Source organism: Ambystoma mexicanum, chromosome 2p (genome assembly GCF_040938575.1).
Source record: "Ambystoma mexicanum isolate Mex_15411 chromosome 2p, UKY_AmexF1_1, whole genome shotgun sequence".
Taxonomy (NCBI): domain Eukaryota; kingdom Metazoa; phylum Chordata; class Amphibia; order Caudata; family Ambystomatidae; genus Ambystoma; species Ambystoma mexicanum.
Window position 1 is genome coordinate 58,637,561 of NC_090923.1, and position 27,999 is coordinate 58,665,559.

A 27,999-nucleotide genomic window follows, 5' to 3' on the forward strand; every position below is an offset into this window, starting at 1 on the left:
AATGCAAAGCATGAGGTACTCCCCCAAATGTGACCTGGTAATTAGCTCATGGATGGGGCCATCACACATACATGTACACAACCCTGCCCATATGCTGTGCACATCCCCACACAACCACATGCATGCAGCACCTCAGACACGTGTCACCCAGGCTCATGCCTGTATGACCCACCCATCTGGGTAACGACCTGTACGGCCAAACATGAAGTCCAAATGCATAGAACTGCAGCAACAACAACATCTGCATGATGCACGTTGACCCATCACCGATGCTATCCCTCTCTTTGTCCCCCACAGGCTCACAATCTGACAGTGAGGAGCAGGACTCTGCCACACACGCCCCACCACCAAAGAAACAGGACAAGGGCATGGAAGTAGGCACCAGGCCCAGCACATCGAGGGGCACTGGGAAATCTACACTGCCGCAGAGGGCCAAAGCCACACATTCACCCGCGTCACCAAGGCATGAAAGGCCATCAGACAATGTGGTAGCACCCACTCTAGCCATTCCCACCACGCAGGATCCACCTGTGGAAGGATCACTGTCTGCCGCAAACAGCTCCATTGGCGAGGCAACTGCCACGGCACCCATGTCAGATGTGGAGGAAACATGCATTTCACCCATGGAACACCACACGCCCAGCCCACAGCCGTCAGCCCAACAGAGCCCATGCCCCACATCAAATGCCAGCAGCCATGAGCTGTCTGGTGATGAGTTTGTGGCAGGGAGCTGGAGTCCCATGGTGACATCAGCGGACACATGCCACAAGCTGCGTCAGGTACCAAAAAACGCAGGCACAGAGGCCATGACATGAGCATCATACGACAGCGCCAGGAAGCCCTAACTGCGCTGGTTGGCCAGCATGTGGGCGAGGGTGCCCCGAAGAGGGAGGAGTGCAGGGAAAATGCCAAGGGCATTAAACAAGCCATTGAAGCCAGCACCAACCGCATTTGCGAAGAATTATCAGCTGTGAGGCAGGTCCTCATATGCATCGCAGATGCTATGGAGAGGCAGAACCCTGCCCAGGGACCAGACCAACCGAGCACCTCCTCCTCTGCCAGCTCAAGGCAGACCAGCCCCCTGCGCAGGTCCATGCGGGCTATGCGCCGCACAAACTTGCAACCACCCAATGCTGGCAGAGGAGGTGGGAAGTAGGGCCAGCCTGATGTTGGTGACTCGTGTACACTAATGCTGCACTGATGTGCAAGACATATTTGGGGGAGTAGTGGGGGGAGGGAGGAAAGGGTGTTTGGGGGAGTTGTGGGGGGCAGGGGGAAAGGATGTTTGTGGTGGAGGGTCCATGCACTTCATATTCTTACAAAACTTAATACACACTTGAGTCATGACAAATCACATGAGTGGACATTTTTCATTGTGTATGTGTGCTTTATTGCCGGACAGTCAACAGTGTTCATTTCCCCACAACACCCAGTGCCCTGATACCCACATCCATTGCACCCTCTTCATCCATGTGTATTAGAAATATTGGTCTATCAGATGCTGGCGCACAGCACGTCCCTCCTGTGCATCGCCACCTGCATGACCTGCAGCCCCATCTTCTCCCTCCTCAACCTCATCCTCACCAGGTGGTTGCATTTCAATGTCAGGGGGCAGAGGCACATTCCATCTGATGCACATATTGTGCAGCACGACACATGCCATGGTGATCTTGGCCACCTTCTCATGCCCCTACAGGAGTGCCCCACCCGACCTGCTGAGGCACTGAAACCGTGTCTTCAAAAGGCCAAATGTCTGCTCAATTACCACACGGGTGCGGGTATGTGCACGATTGTAGTCCTCTTCGTGCCTGTTCTGTGGGTTCCGGACAGGGGTAAGGAGCCACCTCTTCAAGGGATAGCTAGCATCACCTGCATGGATGCAACAATGGATTTGTGTAAGTGATTACATCAAATGGGACCAGTACCTAACACACACGAGTCAACTTTGATTTGTGGATGACATCCACATATCCCTACATGCATGGAGGTAATAAAAGTAACTGCAATGTGGGAAGGTGATCTAGTCCTTGCAAGTGTTCATGCCTACGGCAGTTGTTGCCATGTACTAGGTGATGTTTAGTCATTCGTATCCTTTGGTCCTGTCACTGTTTGAACCAGACTCCTAGTGATCTGCCATTCCAAACTTGTTGTACCCATACTGGCATGCAGCACTTCTGTTGTGATTTATGGGTGAGATTCAATATAACAGCTACAGGTGATCCCTTTGTATGCACTCAAGGTCCCATTTCCATTGTCCATATTGGCAGCATGTTGCTGCATTGTGTTGTAGAGGGTACGGTCTAATGTTGTGCAGTGTGCATGTGAATGGATATGGCATGGTTGCGGTAATGGCTTAATGTCATTGTTGTGCAGCTTACGTCTTGCATGTAGTTTTCATGTGTCAGGTTCAGTCTGGCCTGCCTTGGGGGACAGTGGTGTATTTTTGTATGGGCATTGTTTATTCTGTCAACTGATCTCAACCAATTGGCGTATGCATCTCCCCCCGCCCCCCCAATCACACCCAGTTGGAGTATGTTCCCCCCCCAATCACACCCAGTTGGAGGATGCATCTCCCCCCCCAATCACACCCAGTTGGAGTATGCATCTCCCCCCCAATCACACCCAGTTGGAGTATGTTTCCCCCCCAATCACACCCAGTTGGAGGATGCATCTCCCCCCCCAATCACACCCAGTTGGAGTTTGCATCTCCTCCCCCCCCCCAATCAATTACTTGATTGACTGGCTCAGTAGTGTACATTTTCGCTTTTTTAGTAGATACCCACTTACTGGTGTGGGCAAGGTTAAGAGGCCGAGGCCCCTTAAGGTTAGCTGTGGTATTGGGATGATCGAATCTGGTACGGTTGCTGTTAAGGACAGGCTGATAGTGTGGGACTAACCTAGAGCGAAGTCTGGAATTTCTGAGTTTAGTATTAGGGTGTGAGGCTTGTAAGTTAGCTGAGGCATTTATGATACTTCTGTCATTGGTAAATTTAGGAGTCATCACGTTATTAGTATTCAAAATGTTTGTAAATAGTTTAGGTAGGAAGTTAGTAGGTTTGATTCTGAAATCTGAGATGTTGGTGTTTAGTGCTGGTAAGAATGGGGTGGCCTTAATTCTGTGATCTATGTTGTTGGGAGGGAGCATGATGCTGTTAGACAGTGATTCAGTCAATATGAGCCGTTGGGCGGTAAGTATGAGAGCAGGTAGTAGGAGAGTTGCTGTGCGTGGGATATGCATAGTGCACTGAGTGAAACCAAGTGCACGTGAGGGCGCTGTGGGTAGGGCTCAGCAGAGAAGGCGAGCAAGGGTAGTGGCCTGCTAATGCAGAGTAGGTTTAGAATAGGCTAAACAGAATAAAGTTGACAACATTCACTATAATAGTACAACGCTGGGCTAGTCTGGTGAGTATTCAATTGGTCTAGAGTGGTCAGAATGGGTAATGTGCTAGGTAGAGAATAATCATATGATCATAATATACAAAGTAGGCTGCTCTAGATGACGGCGAACATGTATTGGTGCCTGCTCATAGCTAGTATAGGTCCACTATTTCACTAGTTCAATGGGTAGGCTAGGCTACCGTGGAGTCACTGGTTAACTAGGAAACAGAATAGGTTAGGTCGAGGATACTAAGAGCTACATGCTTAGTACAGTGCAATCAGATGGTATGGACATACAATGTTAATACAGTGCTAAGAACAAATGACAAGCTGGTACACCATGTGGGTTCCATGTATGCAGGATAAATGCAAGATTTGTCAATTGGGTGCCAAATACAGTGTTGGGATGTAACCCCTTGTAAACCTTTCTGCGCACGATGACGATGTTGATGAAGTGAACGGCCATGTCAACAATGTGTTCTGTATTCTGCACTCTCTTACTCTTTTTTACTGATTTAATGTAATATATTATATGTCTTACTTTGTGCATATTTTATGATATTATTCTGTTATTTGGATTATTTTCTGTTTAATGTGTAAAGTCTTAAGTTGGCTAAAATATTAAAGCATACATAAATAAACCAAATAAAGCGGTCCCTTTGGGCACTATTCACAGAATGCCTTCCCTTTTTACTTGTGCCAACAATAAAACCAAACATTTATTGTATATGTAAGTGGGGACTGAAAACAAACACACGCACACGCAACCGCTGCAACGTTCAGTGAAAGTTCAGGTTTCCCTCTTCACTCACTCTCAAGGGTATGCTCTCATACCTCTCACAGCGTGGGATACGGCCACCTCTGTTTCACTGTCATATCCTCTGCCGGCGTCACTATGGGCCTCATTACAGGTCGGGCGGTCCGGAATTAACAGTGGCGGTAAACCCGCCGCCACTGTTAATTCCGGACCGCCCGATCCCGACTCCTGCAGGCGGGAGGTGATCTTCCCGCCAAGTCTGACCTATGGGACTCAATGGGAATGGGGATTTACCAAATTCCGCCTTCGGAATTCCCAGGACACCAGGGTCGTAATGCCCTGGTATTTCCGGGAGTCATGGAGGCGGAATGGTAATACAAGTCCGGCGGTAACCAGGCGGTTTTACCGCCTCGGTTACTGCCAGACTCGTAATGAGGCCCTATGTCTCTACTACCACTCGCAGATAGTCATAGACCTTTTCTGGTACTTTAAGAGAGTGTCTCCCCTGATTTCCACAGGAGCCCTGAAGAGGGCACCACCACCTTCCGGTCTTGGGATCCTGGGCTCCCTCTGCAACGCCTCCCTACTCCCGCTCTTTTCTGCTCCTGTATGGTGCCACATCTTCAGATTGCAGTCTCACCGCCAGTCCCGTCTTGCACTGTCTTCATTTCACTAGAAATGTGAAAAAGTCCTGTACACAACCATTTTGATACCAGTGTAAATTCTCTTCCACTGCATTTGCACTGTAATTTAGCAGCTTTGGCTTAGCAACCAAATGTCCAGGGGGTCCCATAGTGCCCATTAATTGCATCCTTCACTGGATAGAATGGCTCTTCATTAATGCTTGGGCCCACACCCTCTTAACTCCCCACCTAACCTGAGACTAGAGGACCTGCTGTCCACTATTTCTTCCAGGGCTCAGGTCTTAAAAGAAAAAAGTGGATGGACTTTGGTATATGCAATGGGAAGTGACGTCACAGGAGCGGACTATATCCTAAAGTTTGAACTTGCTTTTACCAATTGAAAAGAGTGCACAGGGCAACCAAGCATTTACCTTTCAATAGCCAAGGGAACAGATTTTCCTGTAACGTTGCTGGCTACGTATGAAAGGTGCACACGCCCTTTCTACCTAAACATCTGTTTAGCAACATGTCAATAGGGCCAATTTAAAGATTCATGACAACAGCTTTGAGGTCTTGGGGCTAAGAGCCTGTCCTCAAAGTTAAGCGACCTGGGATTGAATCCCAGCTAATCACAAGCCAATACAGCAGTATTCTTTTTAATTCCTCATAAACAGCCATGAGGGATGACATCCGCCATCTGAAAAAAGTTGTCAGACTGTTTCCTCCCCTGGTTGCTTGTAGATCCCTTGCTGCCTGATTGGCCACCCTCCATCTCTCCCTTTATTAGTTCCCTGCTCAGAGATGTCATTTGGGGATCACCAAGGGGCGACCCTTGGCAACTCCCTTGCAAACCCTGGCACTGCCTCAGCGGCCCCTGGTCATGCTGGGGGGAATTGGATTTCAACAGAAATAATCTCTTCCTAATTTCCGAAATAATGTATTTTTCAAGTCAGTCAGAGTGACTTAAAAAATAAATTATTTATTTTTTAAATCCGAGCTCTCCCCAGGATATGAAGGACTCTGGCTCTTCTGCTCTGCTGCGCATGACAGGAACCAGAGGTGGTTCCTTAAGTGCGCGCTGGAGCACGGGAGCCACAGGAAAAGCCTGCAGAGGCGGAGTCAGGAAGGTAAGGACATGTATGTTTTAATTTTAAGAGTGTCTGTGTTGTGCATTTATTATGTTATGTAGATGTGTGTTTATATTATATCTTCCATTGGAATGTGAGTGCATGATGTATGGGTGGCTGGGTATATGCGTGTGTGAGTGAATGCTGAATGGGTGCCCGTGTTTTAGCAAGTGTATGGTGTGTGAATGTGTGTGCGTGTGTTCAATGCCTGGATTACTTACTGGTAGTCTTCATTAATCTTATTCCTACTCTTCTTCGTCCAATACTTGCCTATGGAGCACCCTGCCTCATAGAGAAGTACTGGGACATGGAAGAGGAACATGGAGCTAATGCTGGCCCGAGGAGCGGGGGGAGGGAGAAGGGACATGTGGGAATGGTATGACAGGAGGGGGGTGCACTAATACCTAATGGTCATCAATGATAAAGCAGTGATGATATGTGTTATTAGTGACTCGACTGGCATTTGGGTGCAGCCAGTCTAGCCACTTCTTACTGTTTTGTGGCATATTTCTCTGTGCATATATAATGAAGTGAACATCATAAGTGCTATTACGTGGCCAGACTAGCATTTTGGTGCAGCAAGTCTAGCCATTTCTTACTGTGGCTTCATATTTTGTACTGTGTATCTCTGATAAAGCAATCATGATAAGCGTAATTACCTGGCTAGGCTGGCCTTTGGCTGCAGTCAATCTAGCCTTCCCATACTGTGGCATTGGATATTTTTCTGGGCATCTATGATAAAGTAAGCATGAGAAGTGTTAAGTGGTTAGATTGGAATTTTGGAGAAGCCAGTCTAGGTATGTCTTACTGTGGCAAGACATGTTTTACTGTGTATCATCAAGGCTACAGCAAACATGATGTGTTAATACATGTCTGGCACTCATTTTTCAGCCATTTCTGACATGTTTTTTTCTTGTGGCATTGCATTTTTAACAGCAAAGCGGTAAGATAACTCAGCGGGTTGAGCGCTTGCTGATGCAACAGGTTCAAAATATGTTGATTATATTAGGTCCAAGCCAATCATATCATGACCCCGTCCATGGCAAATGAAGGCAGTACTCGTGTTAAAATGTTGTTGGCATCTAAACAAATCCTGTCTGCTTTAGTACCTATTTGGTATTTTAAAAAATATATGTTTAAGTGCTTTTTTTCTACACCTGTAAGCCACCTCCCTTAATGTCACCAGGGTTCAAGAGGAACTGTTGCCATCCGGGACAAAGTTCATGTGGCATCACTTTCTGTGATGTCATCAGGTGTGTGAAGTCCCTTCCACTACCCCTGGCATTCTGGTGAATGGACCCCCTGCCCCCACCCCCTTGTATTGATCACATGAGAACTGCTTCCCTCGTCGTGCACTTCTTCCAATAACGTGCAACCAACGCAAGGTCTACACTCAGGGAATGCCACAATAATACTGCAGTCATTTTGCCAGCAGAAAACAAATGCACCCGACGGTCCCTTGCAGTGAACTATGCCAGAGTTACCTAGCCTCAGGGCGTCAGCCACTGTTCATGACTAATGCCACACAATGCACAGACTAATAACTGACCTCTCAGGAGTGTGTGTGTGTGTGTGTGTGTGCACAATCTGTTCGGACTAGTAAAGCTTCCACTGCCATCCCGAATCTAACCCCTAGATGGCAGCATAATACACAGCATGGGCATGCTCATGTTATCAACCTGCTATCTATACTGTTGCCCAAAGTAAACGTCTCAGGGCCTGATTCACAGAAGCCTTTTACAATGGCGCGATTCCACGGGAAAGCGCTCTGTGAATCAGGCCTCCTGGTACCTTGGATTGCCTATTTGCTTCTTTCATTTGGTGTGAGATCTAATTGAAATGTTTAGAAAGAAGCGCACTGGCCCCTGCACTGGAGCAGTCATTTCTTCCTGTCTTTGTTGAGTGATGAATGGTGGGCGCGGAGGCATTCTGGGAAAGCGTGCGTGGCCCTGCTAGGGGTTCGGTGCGTTTGTTCTGTTGCGCTGCAGATGGGTCACTAACGCTGTTTTTGTGTCGTTTGTGGGTTCCAGCCGATGGCGCCGAAGGCAGACTCCGCGACCTGGGCTTCGGGTACAGAGCGAAGTTCATCACCCAGAGCGCCCGAGCGATCCTCGAGGGGCCTGGTGCAGACTGGCTGCACAGCCTGCGCTCCACTCCCTATGAAGAGGCAAAGGCCGCGCTCTGTGCGCTGCCAGGCGTGGGGCCCAAAGTAAGTACGACCCCTGTCCTCAGAAGCGTCTCACCGTCAGCAACCTGCTCCCTGCTAGCGGGGCCGAACACAGGACTTCTGTTAAACAATGCAATGCAATGTAGGGTAGGGTCACGCACAATACGATGGATAAATACCAGATGTAACATACATTTAAAACATACATAATAATTGAACGGGGTCTCGGGGTATCTCCCATGTATTCTGAGTATACAGAATCTCACCAAAGTTTTATGCTATATCTTTACTAACTTATGCAAGCCCCTGTTTTTATCTGTTTTTTTACTATTTTAGTTGCTTGGTAACTTATACAAGTTCATGTATTTAAATTGTTTTACTTGTATTTATGTATATGTATTGATTACATGTTGTGCAAAGGTTTGTCTTAAACATAAGCACAAAAAAAAATCTTCTATAGACCACCTGGGCCCATGCTCACCTTCGAGAACGATGTAACACAAATACTATCTTCCAATGCCAAACCGAAATCTCACACCATTATACTGGGTGATTTCAACTTAGGCCTCAGTGACCCACTGGACAAAAATGCCCTAGCCATTGCGAACACTCTGACAGCTCCCTGGCTCTCGCACAGGATTCACAATAGCTATACATGTGAAAGGCTACACTCTAGATTCGCTTGCTGATATCAACGGCAAATCGACTATCACCTCGAACGAACCCTGTCCTTAGTCAGATCATCATTTGATAACATTCAAGATCGATACCTTCACTATTCGGACTATCACACCTGAACAAGTACTTGCTGCCCCGTCTAGAAATAATTGTAATAGAACAGCCAATAACATACTGCCATTATTGAAACCCGTCCTAGAAACACAACTCAAGGCTAATCCAGACCCGACTATAATGACACCAAACCTGTAGCCATTGACCAACTGGCTCCTCTGGCCTTACGCAAAGCCAAACAACCCGCTCACTTAAATGGGTGGTTCACCCCCACTCTTATTGCACTAAGAAAGGTAAGAGAAAGGCTGAAGCACTCGGGAAGAAATCGCCCATCGAACTAAACAAAAAGGCGTTCGACAGAACAGCCCGAGAATACAAACAACAAGTCCTCCTAACTAAAAGCTTGTTCTATAACGACAGAATTACAGAGGCCAACTCAAAAAACAAGGAACTGTTCTCAATCCCTAGGGAGCTAGAAACCCCAATTCCCCCTGTGGAAAGCTGGAATAAGGATGGTAGCTGGTGTCTGGACATACAGAACTCTGTCCTTGGCAGAATCACTCAACTTCAGTCAAGAATAGTGGCGAAAAAGAAAACCTTAGACAATCTCACTGAGCCTCTCAATCAACAAATGAATGCCCCAAACAACACTGAAATGCCTCAATTTGAATTGACAGAGGTCACTAACACTGAAGCTCTCCAGATCATCATAAGCCTAAAACCCTCCAAGTGGACCCTTGCCTGCCCTCAGTCATCAAAGACTGTGCTCCACAACTCACTCCGTTCATCACCAGTCTCATCAATGCCTCGTTCAGAAATAACTGCGTCCCTACGGACTTACAGTATTACCATTACTAAAAAAACACCCTCGACCTAAACAAATTCAGAAATACCTTGAAGCTAATAACATACTGGGACTAAGACAATCTGGATTCCGACCCAGAAATGGGATGGAAACAGCTCTCTTAGACTTAAAAGTACACATGGACGACCTGAAAGATAAAGGAAAGCTAGCTTTGCTCCTTCTACTGACCTCTCGGCTGCATTCCATCTGGTGGACCATAACATCCTATGCAAACACCTTTCCTCAGCTGCACAATTCTGCCTCAATGGATAAAATAATTCCGCACGGACATAACAATGAAAGTCTTCACCCCCAGGGCGGAAGCACCTCCCACCATTGTCACCTGCGGAGTACCACAAGGTGCATGCGTATCTCCTACTTTCTATAACATCTTTACAAAGCCACTGTTTGATCATCGTGATGGCCTGGGGTTGAACTACACTAACTACCCAGATGACACCCAAGTCCTCATACCCATCACAGGAGACCACACCTCTGACATTGCCACACTCAATGCCATTTACCTAACCATCCAAGCTTGGATGGGACACCTTGGTTGTGCTTGAACGACGACAAGACCGAGCTGCTCCTCATAGGCTCTCAACTCACACTTGCCAAATTAAACAACGCCTTCAAAACCTTTAACATTGATGGCAACACCATCACTGTCTCTAACCAAGTAAAAACGTTGGGCTTTTACCTGGACTCCTTCCTTACCCACTCAAAACAAATAAATTCCACCACCTCAGTCACATCCTACACTTGCAAACTCATCAACGCCTGCAAACTTTTCCTATAATCCGATAGCTGCATTACTCTGGCCAGCACTGTAATCCTAACCCGACTTGACTATTGCAACGCCCTATATGCCGGCACTTCTAAATATAACATACGCAAACTCCAGGTCCTGCAAAACAACGCCATTAGAGCAGCGCTCAACATCTCTAGATCATAGCACATCTCTGCTACTAGACAAAAACTCCACTGGCTCCCGATACAAGAACGTATCTGGTTCAAAACACTCACCCTGACTCACACATGTCTCCACCGGGTAACCCCCGCCTACCTGTCAGTCATCATTTCTAAACCACATACTACAAAGCCTACTAGAGCAGCCCATATGCACCCCCTAATTCAAGTTCCAAAAAGCGGGTGGTTGCAGCTTCCCCACGATCGCTAGCAAACTGTGGAACACCTTGACTGTTCAATAAAGAGCTCAATAATCCTTTTGGTTATTCCTTAAACAACTTAAAACCTACCTCTTTACCCTAAGTATGGGTAATTAACGCATCCCGCCCCTGCCTGTTGTACATGGAACTTTCCTTAGCCTTCCCGAATGACTATCTGCAACCATGTAAAGAATGTTTCTCTCCGTATGATTTGTATATATATAATGCCTTATGAGTATTGTATGCATACAACCTGAGTACCAACTGTAACTTTTTTTCTGTAAGCAAGCACACACATGCCTTTGGGCTTGGCGCACTATACAAGCAACTAAATAAATAAATACATTTAAAGATATGTAAATCCACAAATTATTCTTGCTAGTCAATATAGCTCCCATTATATCTGAGGCCTCAACAACTGGGTGAATGTTTAGCTCGTTGTCCATTTCTGCTGCAAAAAGAGGAGACAATGGGCGTCAGTACAAGTGTGGCGGTCCGGAAACAAGGGTGCCGGTAAGCTTACCGGCACCCTTGTTTCCGGACTGCCACACTACGAGTTTGCCTGCCAGGGCTGCTGCGCCAAACAGGCCGGACACTGCCCGGCGCAGCGGCCTCGGTAGGCAGAATCATCACAGAAGCATCGGCACTGTTAGAATCGGTGCCAATGCTTCCGTGAACCCATTCCCATGGAGTCCTTGTAATGTGCCGGTGGCGCTGGGAAGCTAGGTGCCAGTAAAATGTTACCAGTCCGGTGGCAACCCACCAGTAGCACCTGCAGGGTTACCGCCAGACTCCTAATGAGGCCCATTGCACCTGCAGGGTTACAGCCAGACTTGTAACGAGGCCCAATGGGCCTCATCACAAGTGTGGCGGTCCGGAAACAAGGGAGCTGGTAAACACACCGGCACCCTTGGTTCTGGACCGCCACACTAAGAGTTTGCCTGCCGGGCCGCTGCACCAGACAGGTCTGAGCCTGCCGGGCACAGCGGCCCCGGTAGGCAGACTCATCACAGAAGCATCGGCACCGTTTGTAAGTCCATGGGAATGGGGACTAACACTTTCCGGCACCCAGCCTCCCGGTCCGCCGGGACTTGTAAAGTTCTGGTGGCTCCAGGAAGCTAGCTGCCAGTAAAATGTTACGAGTCTGGCGGCAACCTGCCGGACTCGTAATGAGACCCATTATCTAGGTGTAGAGCTGTTGCAGAACTTGCTCGCCCTCATTACACTGAGTGAGCAGGGAGCAAGCGTCTGCACAACTAAAGACATTTTATTTATTTCTTTGGGGTGTTTTTTTGAATGCTCATGTAGACCAGACCACTCCTTGAACTATAAAACGCTATTGCATACTTTTAACCAAGTAGCTAAAAAAGCTATTCAATTTGCTGCCCCCTTCCTTTGTCGCATAACGCAGTGATGTGATCCCAAAACAATCCTTCACGATGCTTTCAAGTCAGACAACAACAAAAATGTGTGACCAAGACACCTGTGTGTAGTCATTGTTTGATAAGGGCAGTCAGTTTGTTGTGTGTGACGTGAAAAAGAGGTTTGGTGCACCAATAAAGCAATCTGTGTTTGCATATCTAACAAGCAGGCATTATAGAAATATAACTTTGTGAAACAATTGGGTTTTACTTTGTGATTCTGTTTCGTTTCTTGCTAGATTGTTTTATCAGGAGTGTATGATTTGGTTTGTGTATCCCAATCCATCTGTGTAGTGCAAATCATTGTACCATTCACACTTACTATGTGGAATTGCCAGACACAAAGGAACACACGTCACTGCATCAATGTGAGCACCAGTAGATGCACATTGTAAGCAATACATGTTAATACCACTCAACTTCATGCTTTCCACTTTATCAACTGCATAACATGAAAGAGGACATGTGCATGCTTTCTCTTCTGCCACAGAACAGTAAAGTGCACACCCAGTACATGCTGGCCATGAGTGTTCTAAGGCTTGTGATGCGGAACCCACCTTTCTCACTCAGCATCACCACTTCATACATACACCGGAACAGAGCTCTCAAACCCTGCTCTCGAAGGCCTGGCAGTTACAGTCCATGCCATTTTACATTCATGTGCATATAAATGCCCGAATGCTCTCCACTGGCTCCCGGCTGCTTCAAGGATAGAATTCAAATCCCCCTGCATTATCCATAAGGCTGTCTGGGGCCTGGGACCCCGCTATCTACAACTTGCTCTCACCAAGTACTAGCCCTCCAGATCTCTCCGCTCCTCCGGCTCCAACTCTCTGCTTGTCAAGCGATTCTCTAAGCAGCGAGCAGGTGGCCGTTCTCTTTCCTCCCCCGAATCCCTCTTATGGAACAGCCTTCCTCTCCCTCTATGGGCCTCATTCCGAGTACGGCGCTAACCAATGGCGCTATTAACGCCTTGGTTGACGCCGTACCCGGACCGGCAGCGCCTTGGTGGATGGCGGAATCACCGCCCCATTCCAAGGTTGGCGGGGCGGTAATTCCCCATTCACCAAGGCTCTTCCCCATTCCCAAATGAGCCCCCATAGGGCTCAATGGGAATGGGGAAGATGCAAATAACGGTGACCGTTCATTACGGTCACCATTATTGGCTTGGAGGCCCCTTTGCGCCCTCGACTTTAACACCTGCTCAAAGCAGGCGTTAAGGGCGAGGGCGCAGAGGGAACTCGGAGTATGGCGGTAAGGGATTACCGCCACTGGTCTCGTTACCGGTGGCCGCTATCCCTTACCGCCATACTCGGAATGAGGCCCTATGTCTTGAGCCGGACTCCTCAAATTCTGCAAGCTCCTCAAGACTTTCCTCCTCTCCCCCTTTCCCTTGCATGCTAATTCTCCACAGTTGCTGAGATTGTTGGCCTGGACTCTTATGTGTCCAATTGGGCCCTAGCCTTCTGTCCAAACACATGCAGCCTGCGCCCTTTGGACTCCCACGGGCCTGTCTTGTCTCACATGTTTGCACTTCTTGTTCTTGTAGGTGACCACCCTCCTACCAAGTGTTTACTGCTCGGCACTTACCAGCTGCCTTACAACTGGTGCTCGGGCACTTCCCCCCTATGGTGCCTCTAGCACTTACCCATCTCCCCTGTCCCTTCTCTCTCTCTCTCTGCACGCTCTGAATGTTCAGAAGACCTAGTAGGACCGCCTCTGCCTTTGCTCATCATTGTTATTTTATCTATTTTATTCCGTTGTGTGGGTTTGTTCTCTTGTTTCCTCTCTTTTCCCCTGTGGGTGCTTTGAAACACAATTCCTTGATCTATAAGCGCCTTACAAATGCGCAACTAATAAACAAATAAATAAATAATTATGATGAGAGCATGAAAGCCAGGATTGGTTCTTAACTTCAAACCTGAGGTTGCACAACGTGAGATGTCTACACACGACCCAATTGTCATACTACGTTTAGACTGTGTGCTAGTGAGCTGCTGGTCCAGCTCGTTTGGCACATGAGTATATCATGTTCCGTAACATTTGCATATCTCCAAGTAAAGGTATTAAAACTCCTTTCAGCAGCAGCAGCAGCAGGCCTGTGAAAGCCTAGTGCTAGAATCTAGGCAGGAAACAGTCCATTGTTACTGCACTCTAATTGCATTTGTTTTTTTGGCAGGAGTGACTTCCCACAGATGCTTCCAATGTGTTCCTTTATATTAGAGGTGTGATGAGCACGTAATATGGATGTGCAGCTCCTGAGCACATTTGTAAATTACAGAATGAAGGCAAATGTCACCCACAAACAAGTGTGTTTAAACCTGTGCCTAGGCCACAAACTCTGGAACATATAGAAATGGGTGAGAACATGGTATGTTATTTACTGGCGGAACCCGGCCTGTAGAGAGTGCTCTGGGCTGATGGGCTTCATTTGCTCCTGCACAGTCTGCTGGTCCCTGTGAGAAGGTTTTTGTATTCTCCCTAAGGCTAATGCCATCATTACGTCTGACAGTCTTAAATGTGGCATGCTTAATGCACTTTTATTGTTGGCGCATGCCATGCACTGCCATGATTTAATGCCCATATCTCAGTTTGACTTTCTTATTCTCACTGAAACTTGGTTGCGGGAATCCTCTGGTCCCTCCATTGTCCAAGCTCTGCCCCCTGATTACAGTCTGGATCATGTTGATCGCTCCGCCCCCCATCCTGGGGGTGGGATGGCCATTATGTGTAAGGATCTATAAAAAACTTGGTGTAGCACACCAGCTCACTCCCTTAGAATGGAGTGTCTGCTTGCGCGCATTTCTATCTCACCAAGGTCTATGCATACTATCTTAGTAGTCGCCCACCTGGAGCAGGCGCTACATTTTGTACTGCTTTCCCTGAATTAATATCTGAGCTGTTGACTAAATATCCTAATCTCTGGGTTGCCGGAGACTTTAATCTATCGCCTAACACCTTTAATCCTAACTGGGTAATGATCTTTCTGTCATTAATGGAGGACCTTGGGCTCCCCCAGTTGATTATGGAATCTACTCATCAACTAGGCAATACTCCCGACTTCATCTGTGCCCCTAAACTTTCTATTTCTATCTCCATACCTTGCCCTCTCTTAAGGTCCGACCATTTTCTGATCCCTTTCTCTTTTCCTCATCTGCTTCCTATCCCTCCGGTTCACAGACCTGCCTGCCTCCCTTAGATGTTACTGGTGTAAAGTATCCAACTGTGAGCTGGTGGCATCTCTTCAGGCACAACTCACTTTAGACAGTTCCTGTACACTCACTACACTGGAAAATGTCTTCTCTGATGTGGCTGACAAACTGGCACCTCTCAGACTTTCCAAAGGAACCAATCGTAGATCTGAGCCATGGTTCTCGGAAGAAGTTAAGGCAAAGAAATTGTGCTGCAGACAAGCCGAAAAGGAAATGGAGGATCGGCTATCTTCCTGAGGATAAGCTTTCTTTTTGCAACCTTTTGACTGATTACCAAAAAGCTATTATGTTAGCAAAAAAGCTTTTTTATTACAAAAGTAGAAGGTGCCATAAACTGGTTTGTTCCCTCTCTTCTCCGACTAAAGCAGGTCCGGCGGTTACCCTGTCGCAAGCCCTCTGTGGCTCACTCTCGACCTTCTTCTCTTCTAAAATTGAGACTATCCGTACTGATATTGAAAAAACGGCTGCTCTTTCTTCCACTGTCTCTTACTTTCCTTTACTTCCTGCCCCTATGGCAAAATGGTCTTTCCCTGTGTTTTCTGACCTTGAGATATCCAAAGCTATTCATGGTCTTAAATCTGACTCCCCGGCAGACGCTATTCCGCTAACTCTGATCAAAGACATGTCGAGTGAGCTGCTCCCGCACATCACTGCTGCCATAAAGGCTTCCTTTCAAACTCTCCTGATTCCCAGCTCGCTGAAACATGCGTTAGTGCTTCATTTATTAAATAAAGAAGCCGTCTCTCGATCCTGAGGTATTGGCCAATTTTCATCCTATTTCTCTTCTTCCCTTCTCTATGAAGGTTTTCGAGGCTCTGGTCTCCCATTCTTTCTTCTTTCTTGGAATCTTCAGGCTTTTTCTATCCCTTTCAGTCCGGTTTTCGTCCTGGGAGGGGGACAGAATCTGTCCTTAATTCTGTAATTGACGTTCTGGCTCGGCTGGTTGATCAGGGTGTGGTGGGAGCGCTACTGCTGTTAGACCTGTCTGCTGCGTTTGACACAGTAGAGCACCCCACCCTGTTGGCCCGGCTATCGGATGCTGGTATCTCGGGTTAAGTACTTGACTGGTGCCACGCTTTTTTGACAGACCGGTCCCAGTCAGTTTCTTTACCCCTTTTTTGCTCGCAACCTGGGCTGTGTTCGTGCGAGGTTCCTCAGGGATCTGCACTGTCCCCCATTCTGTTTAATATATATATTTGCCCACTTCTGCTTCTTATTCTGTCACATGGGTTCAGATATTGCTCCTACGCTGACGATACAAAGATTTTGGTCCGTTTGCACCTGTCCTGTACTGACACTGCAATCCAGCTTAGGAGATGTCTAGAAGATCTGGGCTCATGGATGGCGGCTAACTGGCTGAAACTCAATATTTACAAGACTGAGGTGCTGTTCGTAGGCACCTCTAAGTTTCTCTCCTTTTGGACCTCTGAGTTTGGGCCGGTCTCGCTGGGCCCCTGTCCCACATCCTCTGCCTCAGTAAAAAATCTGGGGTCACATTGTCATCCTCCTTATCTATGGCGCACTAAGTGAGCGCCAAATGTAAGTCTGGACACTTTCAATTGTGCATATTACGCAAAGTGCTTTCTTTTGTTCCGGTCAAATACCATGCTCCTGTGGTGGCCGCGCTGGTGTTGAGCACTGCGGATTATTGTAACTCCCTCTATCTGGGTCAGCCACGTTATTTTATAAACCGGCTCCAGTTAATTCAAATTGCTGCTGCCCGATCAGTCCTTCTCACCCCTTTTCAAACTCACATGACTGCGCTCCTTAGGCAGCTGCATTGGCTTCCCATTGAGAAGAGGATCCTTTTTAAATCAATGTGTGTCATGCACCACGCTTTCTGTAAGCAGGGTGCAGAATATATCCAGGGTAAGTTTCCCTGTTATGTTCCGTCCCGTCCTTTACGCTCCCAGTCAGCTCTTTGGTCTCTGTCCCGCGCATTGGCGGACACGCATTGTCGGTGACCGCTGCAAAAACCTGGAATGATCTTCCATTGTCACTTTGAGCAGTCGATGATTATTTGGCCTTTCGTCGGGCTCTGAAGACTTATTTGTACTAGGCGCCATCACACTGCCGCTGTCCTCTCGCTCTACTAGCGCCATGATGCCCTTGGCGTACGTGCACTTTAGAAATAAATATAACATAACATAACTAACGTGAGAAATTTGTTTATTCCGTGGGCCCCCTAGTTTGATGTTTGAAAAAGTGCCTACTTTCTAAAATATAAAAGATCTGCTGACTCACCAGGGCCCAATCTCTTTCTCAGCTGAGGCAACACGGGAGGGCAACACTTTGTTTTTCTTTTTCACGTGGCTTGGGGTCCTCCTTCAGCAATAAAAGCAGCAAATTATTGGTTTCAAGCAAGTATTCATTGCAAGGAGTTAAACCTTTGCACAGATGGCAACCGGTGCATGCCATCCAGGCTTGGAAAATGTACAGGGAGTTGGGAGGTAGTCTCACATTTTGGAGACATTTTGGAAAAGGACCACTCACATGGCGCTATGGTGGGAACTGTGCTTTGTCATTTGAACCTATTTGGCTGAGTGCCTAACACCTGAAGCAGTCGACCCAATGTTGATACACTTTGTCCTCCCACGTTTGGAGTTAGATTCCCATCAACTTCCTTTATGATCCCTGGCATGCTCCTAGCAGCACGTTTGGAAAGAGAGCCCAGCTCTTGGAAGGAGGAATGGCTGTGGAAAGTCACCTTTTTCTTATGGAGCGGCTGCCCCATCGGTTGAATTGACTGTTTAGGAGTTGTGACAAATCTGAGGATGGCGTCCCTCCTCCCCTAGGGGGAGAACTTTCCCATGGGATCAGGGAGGTGTGTCCACAGTACAGTAGTCCCTATTTGGGTGGTACACAGGGGGAGGATCACATGAGAGAGGAAACACCTTATGAGATTAGGGATGACCCTTCCCAGAGAACGCGGGATAAACCTGCATTATACCAAACCCCCTCCTTATCCAACTTCAAACCCTCATTCCTATCCTTAGATAGGGCCAACATTCCTTGTTGTACAGTCGTTCAACCTAACATCTCAGAGCTAACTAAGATATCAGGGGACACTATTGGTTTTCCATTTAAGAATTACAAAAGTACTGTGGATAAGAAGATGTGCAGGAGGATACCGATCACTCCAGAGACCCCGGGTGAACGGTCTAGTCTTCAACGTAGTATGATTGGTCGAGAACAGTCTAATAGGGAAGTGCAGGAGTTTAGATCTGTGAGCTGTATCAGAGAGAGAGAGAGCTACCATCCGAGGAGGAAAGCCGAAAGCTGCTGGGAGCTGCTGAGCCACCACAAGTACTGCATTCACAAGCCCGGTGAAGAAGGTGGGAAACGCCACACACAGAAGATTGGAGATATGGCGCAGAGAGTGCAGAACCGAGGGACGCTGCGAGCAAGTGCCTGAGACAAATCCTGAGTGTTCCCCGAACCAGAGAGCTGCAACGCAGAGCAGAGCCCCTCCGAAAAGGACTCTGAATCCAGTGAAGCCACGAGCAGAGTAACCAAGACCCGAGAGATACTGGAGCCTCGCAGGAGAGCCCTGTTCCACAGGAGATTTGGATCAAGAGAAAAGGTACGTGGGCATACCAAGAAGGGCTAGAGGTCGGGGGAAGCCTGAGGAGAAGAGCGGAGAGCAGATGAGAAGGGTTAGGGACCTTGAAAGCAGCATCCAAGTAAAGGACACGCTTCCCTATGCGAAACAGAGGAGAGGGTCTGGGACCCTAAGGATTGTCGAAGAAAGAGAACCACACGCTTGGCAGGAGAGTGAACTAAGCATTGGTAGTCACATATTGAGAATCTGGAAACTGCACCCATACCAGAAACTCATTCTGAATGGTACAAGAGGGTCCGGGACCCTAAGACATTTTGAGACATTTAAGAAGGGCACACGTATTTGGCAGGAGACTAATCCAAGTTGTGGTGTTGCCACATTTTGAGTCTACATGAAAACCAAATAAGAGTATCTGGGGCCCAGCAAGAAACAGGAATTTTCCAGAAGGAACTATATAAAGCAAGACTTTGTGGTGCATCTTTGTGAGTCTGGGACTTGCACCCAAATGAAGGCATGAGAATAACCAGTTAGAAGCCTGGGGAAAGGAGTCAAAACCTGGTTACTGGGACAATGATTGTTAAGTGGCCGAACATTTGCTTTTCCTTTGAACACTTGAGACTTTTGAAGTGGCAAGAGCTGTCTCTGCTAGCTTACTTTTGGAGTTTTGGAATCCTTGCACATTAGTCATTTGTTAATAGAGTTAGGGTCAGAAGTAGGGTCTTGGGACACGACAGTGACGGGCTACTTTCATTTGGACATTCTGACAGTTTTCCTTAGTTTTCTTGGAGTCAGGGAAACCCCTTAGTTTTAGGGATAGGAAAGCCCTTTCTCCTACACCTTGCCTTTTAAGAATAAAGGCTTATAAACAAAACCATGCCACACTTGGTTCTGTGCCTTAGTCCTGCACCCTCACAAAATCTTGAAGCTGAGTACAACATCCTGCCTCAGATGAAAAAATATGTGCTGAAGCAAAGTATTGATTTACCTTATTTGTCCAATACATGAATTGTTCATGGTTTAGGAGAGCTTGGGTTTCCATGCGGGAACCTCAGGGAGATGAAACTTATTATTGTCAACTGAGAAAACGCTCTGTATTTAGTTGAGAGCAGGTTAATACATTCTGTATGATGGGAGGCAGTTGAAAGGCCAGATTTTATGCTGCTTGATATTCTCCCATGTTACAGGTAGAGGAGGTTTCAGATGTGTGTAATATTTAGTTGGTCTTTATCATAACTACATCAATGCATTATTTTGTGTAATGTGATCTCCTTGGTTTGGATTATGGGCCTGATCACGGTATTAGCCCTACCGCCGAACTCCCCGGCGCTAATAGCGCCAGATCACGAGTTCGGCGGTAATGTAATTCCCCATTCCCATTGAGCCCATTCGGGAATGCCCCATTCCCCATTGGGCTCAATGGGGAAAATGTGCGCTCTTACCGCCGGCGGATTTCCCGCCAGCGGTAATAGCACGAATTTTCGGCGGATTTCCCCCCAGCCAAGAGCTGGGGCGAAATCCTCCGAAGTCCTGATTTGGCGGACCCTTAAATCCGGCAGTAATAGCGCGACTGCCGGATTTAAGGGTTACCGCCAAAGTTGTGATGAGGCCCTATGTGTCAATTGTTGTGCTTTTGCTCCCTGTGTTAATTGTTTTTGTGTTTTGTTTCTGCCTTGTCTGTTGTTCTGTTTGTATGGGGGCCTGTGGGTCTAAGGCGCGATATAAATAGATAAATAAAATAAAAATGAAAAATAAATAAATGGATGCTTTAAGGGCACCCCATTTGTAGAGTAGTTTAGTGTGTTGTAACCGAATAACTTGTACCGCAGTATTTTTTGCTGATATTCTTTTATCTTTTTTTGCCAAAAAATACAGGGGTGGGTGGCCGTCCACACACTCGCCCATCTCTTACTGCCTCACCCAAACGCCCCTCCCTTAATTAAAAAAAAAGATAAAATAATTGTAGTAAAAAAATCAGCAGTGAATATTATTGGGAAAAAAACTGGATACCATTTTCATACCGAATTTGATTATTTTGTTTACACCAACATTGTTTAAATAATACGGTTATTACAATATTAACGCCAATTAAATCCTATTTAAAAAGGAAATCTGCAGCTACCTCTGACGTTGCTGAGGGCACTTTGGCGTTATGGGGTCAGGAAAGACGAGAGATTGATATCTAGAAATACCCTTTGCCAGACAATGGCAAAAGCACTCAACATCATTCTTATTCTGAAGGGTCTCAATGTATTTGAGCAGAAGCGTGTTGCTAAATCTGGTTTGTTTGCCTGCATGGTTAGAACCTCTGCTTGCAACACAAAGGGCCTCATTACGACCCAGGCGGTAAGTTACCGCCTGGGTCGTACCTTTACCACCATGGCGTAAACTACATTTACGCCATGGTGGTTGGCGGACTTACCGCCCCATTCCGAGGTTGGCGGGGCGGTAAGTCCCCATTAACCCATTTACCCTTCCCCATTCCCATTTTTGCCCCATAGGGCATAATGGGAGTGGGGAAGGCGTTAATTACGCCACCGTAAATTACGGTGGCGTAATTAACAACAAGGTGCCTTAGCGCCATGGATTTTAACACCTGCTAAAAGCAGGTGTTAAATCCTCCATGGCGCTAAGTGACCTTGGAATCAGGCGGTAAGGGTCGGCGCTGTTTACGCAGCCGTAAACCCCTTACCGCCTGGGTCCTAATGAGGCCCAAAGTCTCACTCAGAAGAATATTACCCATGGTGTTTTTGACGACCTACTCTGTATGGAGAACCTCTTAGAAACCCTACAACCAATGTCTTTGGATTTACTCATCGACTTTCCAATCACCACACAACAGTGTGGAGTTAAACTTTATCAGTCCAAATTCGGACAGTTACGCCGAGAGGTCTTGTGTGCTTTTTATCCTCTCCAGAAATGCGAGAGCCAAGAAATGGATTTAGAGTTGATCATCGATTTATGGAAGTGGAACCAATATGCATAACCCTTTTTTTGTGCTTTTAGGTTGCAGATTGTGTTTGCCTGATGGCTCTTGATAAACCTGGAGCGGTTCCCATAGACACTCACGTATGGCAGATCGCGAAAAGAGACTACCTTCCGGAGCTGGGTGCGGGCAGCAAAAGTTTGACGGATAGAGTTTATAATGAGATTGGTGAGTATCATGGCCATTGGCAGATAAGCAAGGCTGCATGTTGGGAGACTGATTGGTGGAACGGATTGATTTGTGTAAATTGGCTGCTGGCATACGCTTAGGCGACATACACAGTCTCGAGTGACTAAAAGCCACTGCTGGGGACATCTTAAGGTAAGGTTTATAGAGCCCTGTGCCCAGTGTCCGCCCAAAATTAGGGCCACCAAATTGATTCCTCCTGCACTCTACACTGAATGCTAAATGGCTGTGCACTTTTATGTTTTTTTTAGAAAAATCTTTTCTTACATTTCAAGAGCCCTTAGAATTCTGTGTGAAGTCTATTTCTTACAATGAGAATGTTTGAGCTCGTGCTTAGATAATAGCTATGTTATCCCTTTTCATCCTGTGATACACATCATTGTCTGTCTGGTTATTTCCCCACGTGCATTGGGCTCGAAACTCAATAGAGCCAACCTGGAGCCGCTTTCTATGACACTGCGGTAAGGTGTTGCTACTGCATTTACTCAAGAATTATTATCCAGTTAACAATCTTCATACTAAGGGCAATATTCGCACAGCCTTATATTGGTGCCCGCGCGCAGTAGCACAGCCTTTAGGAAGCAAATGGAGATACACGCTCTGCATATGTCTGCATCTATACCATTTTAAAAGGTATTTCATGCATGGAGCAGGAAATATTTAATTTAATTTCATTGGTTTTTTATAACGCTCTTAATATCTGAGTTTGGTTTTTAAGCACGGACCGGGATTCGACCCTCTGCTGCTCTGCGTGGTCTTGCTTCCAAGACCAGTTTGTTGGCCCTGAGCTATATTACGTTTTCTGTGCGTTTCCCCACACTCCATGCAGGAAATCTTCCAGAGGCAGGGATTCCTGTGGTTTATCCCCACCCTTTTGCACTTGAAGCAAGATGGCGCAGGACGGAATGACGTTTAGTAATGAGGGCTACCATGTTTTTCCATGGGAGGCGCCATTGGCGATCACTGGAGTGCAGGCTTGCGCACGCAGAAAGGATCCAGTTGGATTATCCAAATGGAATGTATGCGGGCACAGAAACCCGGCGACTGTCCGGGATCCTGTTCCTAGATTCACTCCACGTGGATAACCTGAAGATTCCATTGGAGCAGACTCTGGCCTCATAAAATTGAGGTCCTTCGTGTCAATATTTAACATGCACACAAAATCTGAATGGGGCTGAACACAACGTTTCACTTGCAGTGGGAAAAAATAGGAGCACTGGAATATTGAATGGAAAGTGAGACACACGTCAGTCTACGAATGTGCCTCACACAGATCAGGCACAGTCAACAAGGGTGCCTCAGGGACAGTCTACAAGGGTACCTCAGGCAGATCAGGGACAGTTTACAAGGGTGCCACAAGCAGATCAGGGACAGTCTACAAGGGTGCCTCAAGCAGATTAGGGACAATCTACAAGGGTGCCTGTTAAGGGGAATTCTCATTTATGGCTAATTTCCCTTACCTAATGAGTCCCTCAGCAGCTTTGCTGGATTTCCGGGGTTTATTTTTTCCACCTGGTAAGAGTGTGAGCCTTTTTCCCACTCTTACAGTGTATTTTGTGTGTGTGTTGTACTTTTTGTGCTCATGGGCTATGAAGTGTCACCAACTCCATAGGCATCATCTTTTTACTTGTGTGTCACACAGCATCTTTAGTGCAGTTACAGAGGGATGTCTTTTAGACTTCCCTTGTGAACTCCATTTCTGGGGATGACTACTGTCCCTTAGAAACATGTAAAGTCACCATTGGCTTTACTAGTCCTTTTAAATACAGATCCAGTACAAACCATCTTACAATGGAGTACTGGAGAAGAATATCTTTTCCCTGTCCTTCTGTACATCAAGGGGCACTTTGTGTCCCCCTTCCCGACTCGACATGGCTGGTGGCAGTGGTAACTATCATTTTTACACAGATTCCTGTGTTCGTTTCGGGCTGTGGAGACAGACGTGAAAATAAAACCCGCTACCCCATATCATTTTTATTTTGGGTCCTAGCGTGTTGGAAAGGTCTTTCTTGTTTGCTTTTCGCGCCAAACCAGGTTTGGTTTCCTTGTTCGCCGTCCTTTGGCGGCCTTCTGCGAAGAAGCCTTCCTTTGGCGTCTGGGTGTCTAGGTGGGCTGAATGTGAGGGAGAGGTTTTGTAACCCCCTGCACAGGGTCTCCTTGGAGACCCAAGTCGCACTTTGTGTCCATTGGTTGAGGTGGTTGTCCTTGCTGAACAACCACCCTGCTGTGTGATTGACAGCCAGGCTGTTGTCATGATCTCTGCTTCCAAAAGGTCAGGGTTTTCCCAATTCCCTTGGAAGCAGATCCATAACCCAGGTTCCGAGGGCCAACCAGTCCCAATTGGGACCTTTTGGACCCAGTCCTGGCGCCAGTGGCACCAGGCTCATAAATATGCCCAGTCCCAGCGCTGGAAGCGCCGGGCTCATAATGCTTGGGTGGATTTACCTGCAGCAGACCATGCTGCTTACTTGCCTGCCAGTTGAGCCTCTGATCCTCTTCTGTTTGGAACTACTTTTCCTGTTGGGTGGGGCAGGAGCCACTCCCTAGGTTCAGAACACTGGAACTCTTCTGGAAAGCAGGAACTCTTTTCTTACCTAGGCGTGGCTGTGGAAGGAGACACCTAAGCACTACAGGAGGCTATTTAAACCACACCCGATGGATGAATCTTGCTTTGCGTTATTCTGCATCCTCTGCAGCAGAACGCTCATCGTGTCTTCTGCATCTGATCCTGGGCCTAAGGAAAAAGGCTTACCATCCTGAATCCAGTCTTCAGCAACACCTATAAAGACAAGAAAGAACAGGTTAGCATTACGGTCTTCAGTGACAGCGCTTCACTTACCTGGTCCATCGGCTGTCACCAACGCCTCGCGCTGCATTCCGGCATCTGAAAGACAAAGGCTTACCTACTCTTCGTGCGCTCCGGAGGTCTTCGCACTGCATTCCGGCATCTGAAAGACAAAAGCTTACCAACTCTTCGCACGCTCCGGAGGCCTTCGGCGCTGCATCCCGCATCTGAAAGACAAAACAAGGTGCGTTTAAAGACATTGGGGAACTTTAATACTCACGTGCCATTACTCCTTTCCACATCTAACCCAGTGGGTATTCCGGCACCCTGAAGCCGCTCCGAACTTGTACCTGCAAAATAAACAGACAGTTAGAGCGCATCGTGAAGCAGGCATCAAGCGCTTACTTACGTGCTTCCAGGCGCTTCTATTCATCACACGGGCTCCATCTTCAACTCACTTCAGCCCGTCATCCGCCATCGCTGGAACCCTGCAAAACAAGAGACATCATTACTAAAGACTTTTAAAGACATTAGAATTACTCGAAACTTACCGTTCGTGCAGTAAACGACGGACAGCAGTCCTCTGAAGTCAAGAGGCCTGCTCCCCTTATCCAGTGAAGAAACTGGTTACAGCACCCTGCCCCGAGGCAGATGGAGAGCACGGCGTTCACTTACCTAAGGTGAGAGCGTTAACCTTTGGGGTTCTACCGGAGAAGAGAAAGGGAAGAAGAGAGAGACATTCAATAACCCAGTTCATTAATCCCATATTTTCTATCTGCAGACATCTTACCCTTCGAGTCAGACATACAGTGCACAGAGGTCCAGCCCAAAGAGCCAGCCGTGTGTTACACATCACCTTTGAAGATACGGTATACGCCCAGTCAAGACCGGCGCCTCTACGGGAATCAGGTGAGCGTTACAGAACGCAAAGCCTACCGCAAAACTCCCGTCCAGGCGCTATGGAAACCTCGGATACCGACCAGCTAGCCCAGTTACTTGGGGAACTAAGGGCAGAAGTGCATGCAGCCCGTCAGGAAACGAACGCTCTAAGAAGGGAACTGATTATTTCCAAGGAGCGAACAGATGATCTCGCTAGACAATTGCTACAGTCACAAGCCGGACAGACCCCGTTACCCGCATCTGGGGGAAATCTTCCTTCTACATCCTCTATGAATCCAGTGCAGATCAACCTACCTGGGAATGTACCTCTGGCTCCGCCCGAACGATTTTCTGGTGACCCAAAGAGGTTTGCAGTATTTATCAATCAGTGCCGGTTGCATTTCTTATGCCGGCCAGCAGCCTTTCCAACTGATCAAGCTAAAGTAGCTTTCGTGCTTTCGTACCTTAGTGGCAATGCGGCAGACTGGTCGATCCCTCTAGTAAATCAAGATGATCCGGTCCTCCATGATTTTCAAGCTTTTCAGCTCAGTATGGAAAACCAGTTCCGTGACCTCGCATTTCGTGATACCTATGGTCCTCATTAGCCCTGATAATCCGGATCGATTACATGCAATTGAAGCTTACGTCGACAGCGGTGCCATCGGCAATTATGTGGATCATGAAATGGTTTTGAGGATGAATCTAACTCTTTGTCCCAAGGCTGTAGAGGACGTCATTACTACGGTGGATGGAACGGAGATAGCCTCCGGACCAGTAACGCATACCACTCAAGAAGTGACGCTAGTAAGTCAAGATGGACACCATGAGAAGATCGTGTTCGATGTGATCAAGGCTCCTCAGTTTCAGATTATTCTAGGAATACCTTGGTTAGAGAAACACAATCCTCTGATCGATTGGCGAGCAAGAACGGTCCAGTTTCCAGAATGTGTCTCTACTTGTCACCCTCCACCTGGTGTTGCACTGGCAGCAATTTCTTCAGAGACTCCCCAGTTACCTCCCGAATACCTAGAATACCAAGATGTTTTCCGGAAGGATCAGGCTAACTCTCTACCTCCTCATAGGTCTTATGACTGTCAGATAGACCTGATACCTGGATCTACTCCTCCTTGTAGTAGAATTTATGCCCTCACCGAGCCTGAGAACCTTCACCTTCGACAATACCTGGATCAATACCTGGCAAATGGGTTTATTCGTCCTTCCAAGTCCCCTGCTTCTTCAGCTTTGTTCTTCGTTCCAAAAAAGGAAGGAGACCTTAGAACTTGTATAGATTATCGCTCCCTGAACCAGATCACCGTCAAGAATAGATATCCGTTACCTTTGATCCCTGAACTCCTGGACCAAGTCAGAAAAGCATGCATATATACAAAGCTGGATCTTAGAGGAGCCTACCACTTGGTACGAGTAAAAGAGGGCGATGAATGGAAGACGGCCTTCCGCACCAAATATGGACTATTTGAATATCAGGTCATGCCCTTCGGACTTTGCAATGCCCCGGCCGCCTTTCAATATTTTATGAACGATGTCCTCAGAGAGCTCATAGATGTGTGTGTTGTAGTTTACATTGACGACATCCTCGTTTATTCTTCATCGGAAAATGAACATCGGAAACACGTGAAAATGGTCCTCGAAAGATTGCATCAACACAAACTTTTCGCTAAGTTGGAAAAATGTGTTTTCAACGTGACTGAAGTTGAATTCTTGGGATTCATATTATCACCTAGCGGAGTGCGTATGGATTCAAAGAAGGTCGATGCAGTTCTCAAATGGCCATCACCATCCTCCGTAAAAGGTGTGCAAAGCATGTTAGGCTTCGCTAACTTTTACCGCAGGTTTATCCCCGAATTTTCTCGGATAGTCCAGTCCATCACTGCCTTGTTAAAGAAAAACAAACGTTTTGAATGGTCTACCGAGGCGGAACAAGCTTTCCAGGATTTGAAGACTAAATTTATCTCAGCACCAATCTTAAAACACCCTCGCCCGAACTCCCCTACATCGTGGAAACTGATGCTTCAAGCCTTGCCATGGGGGCAGTTCTATCACAAAAGGACCCGGTAACCAATCAGTTGCATCCCGTGGCATTTTGGTCCCGCAAATTCTCGCCTCCTGAAATCAATTACACGATTACTGACAAGGAACTTCTGGCTATCAAGTCT

General features: G+C 47.1%; 1 protein-coding gene across 2 annotated transcripts in view; it reads left to right on the top strand.

Annotated features, from left to right (window-relative positions):
• Positions 1-27,999, top strand: part of OGG1 (8-oxoguanine DNA glycosylase) — a 191,212-nt gene that overhangs the window by 105,001 nt on the left and 58,212 nt on the right. For both annotated transcript variants that reach the window (XM_069643250.1, XM_069643251.1), the window contains exons 5-6: positions 7,916-8,094; positions 21,996-22,143. In XM_069643250.1, coding sequence (XP_069499351.1) covers positions 7,916-8,094; positions 21,996-22,143 — 327 coding nt within the window. The remainder of the gene's footprint in view (positions 1-7,915; positions 8,095-21,995; positions 22,144-27,999) is intronic.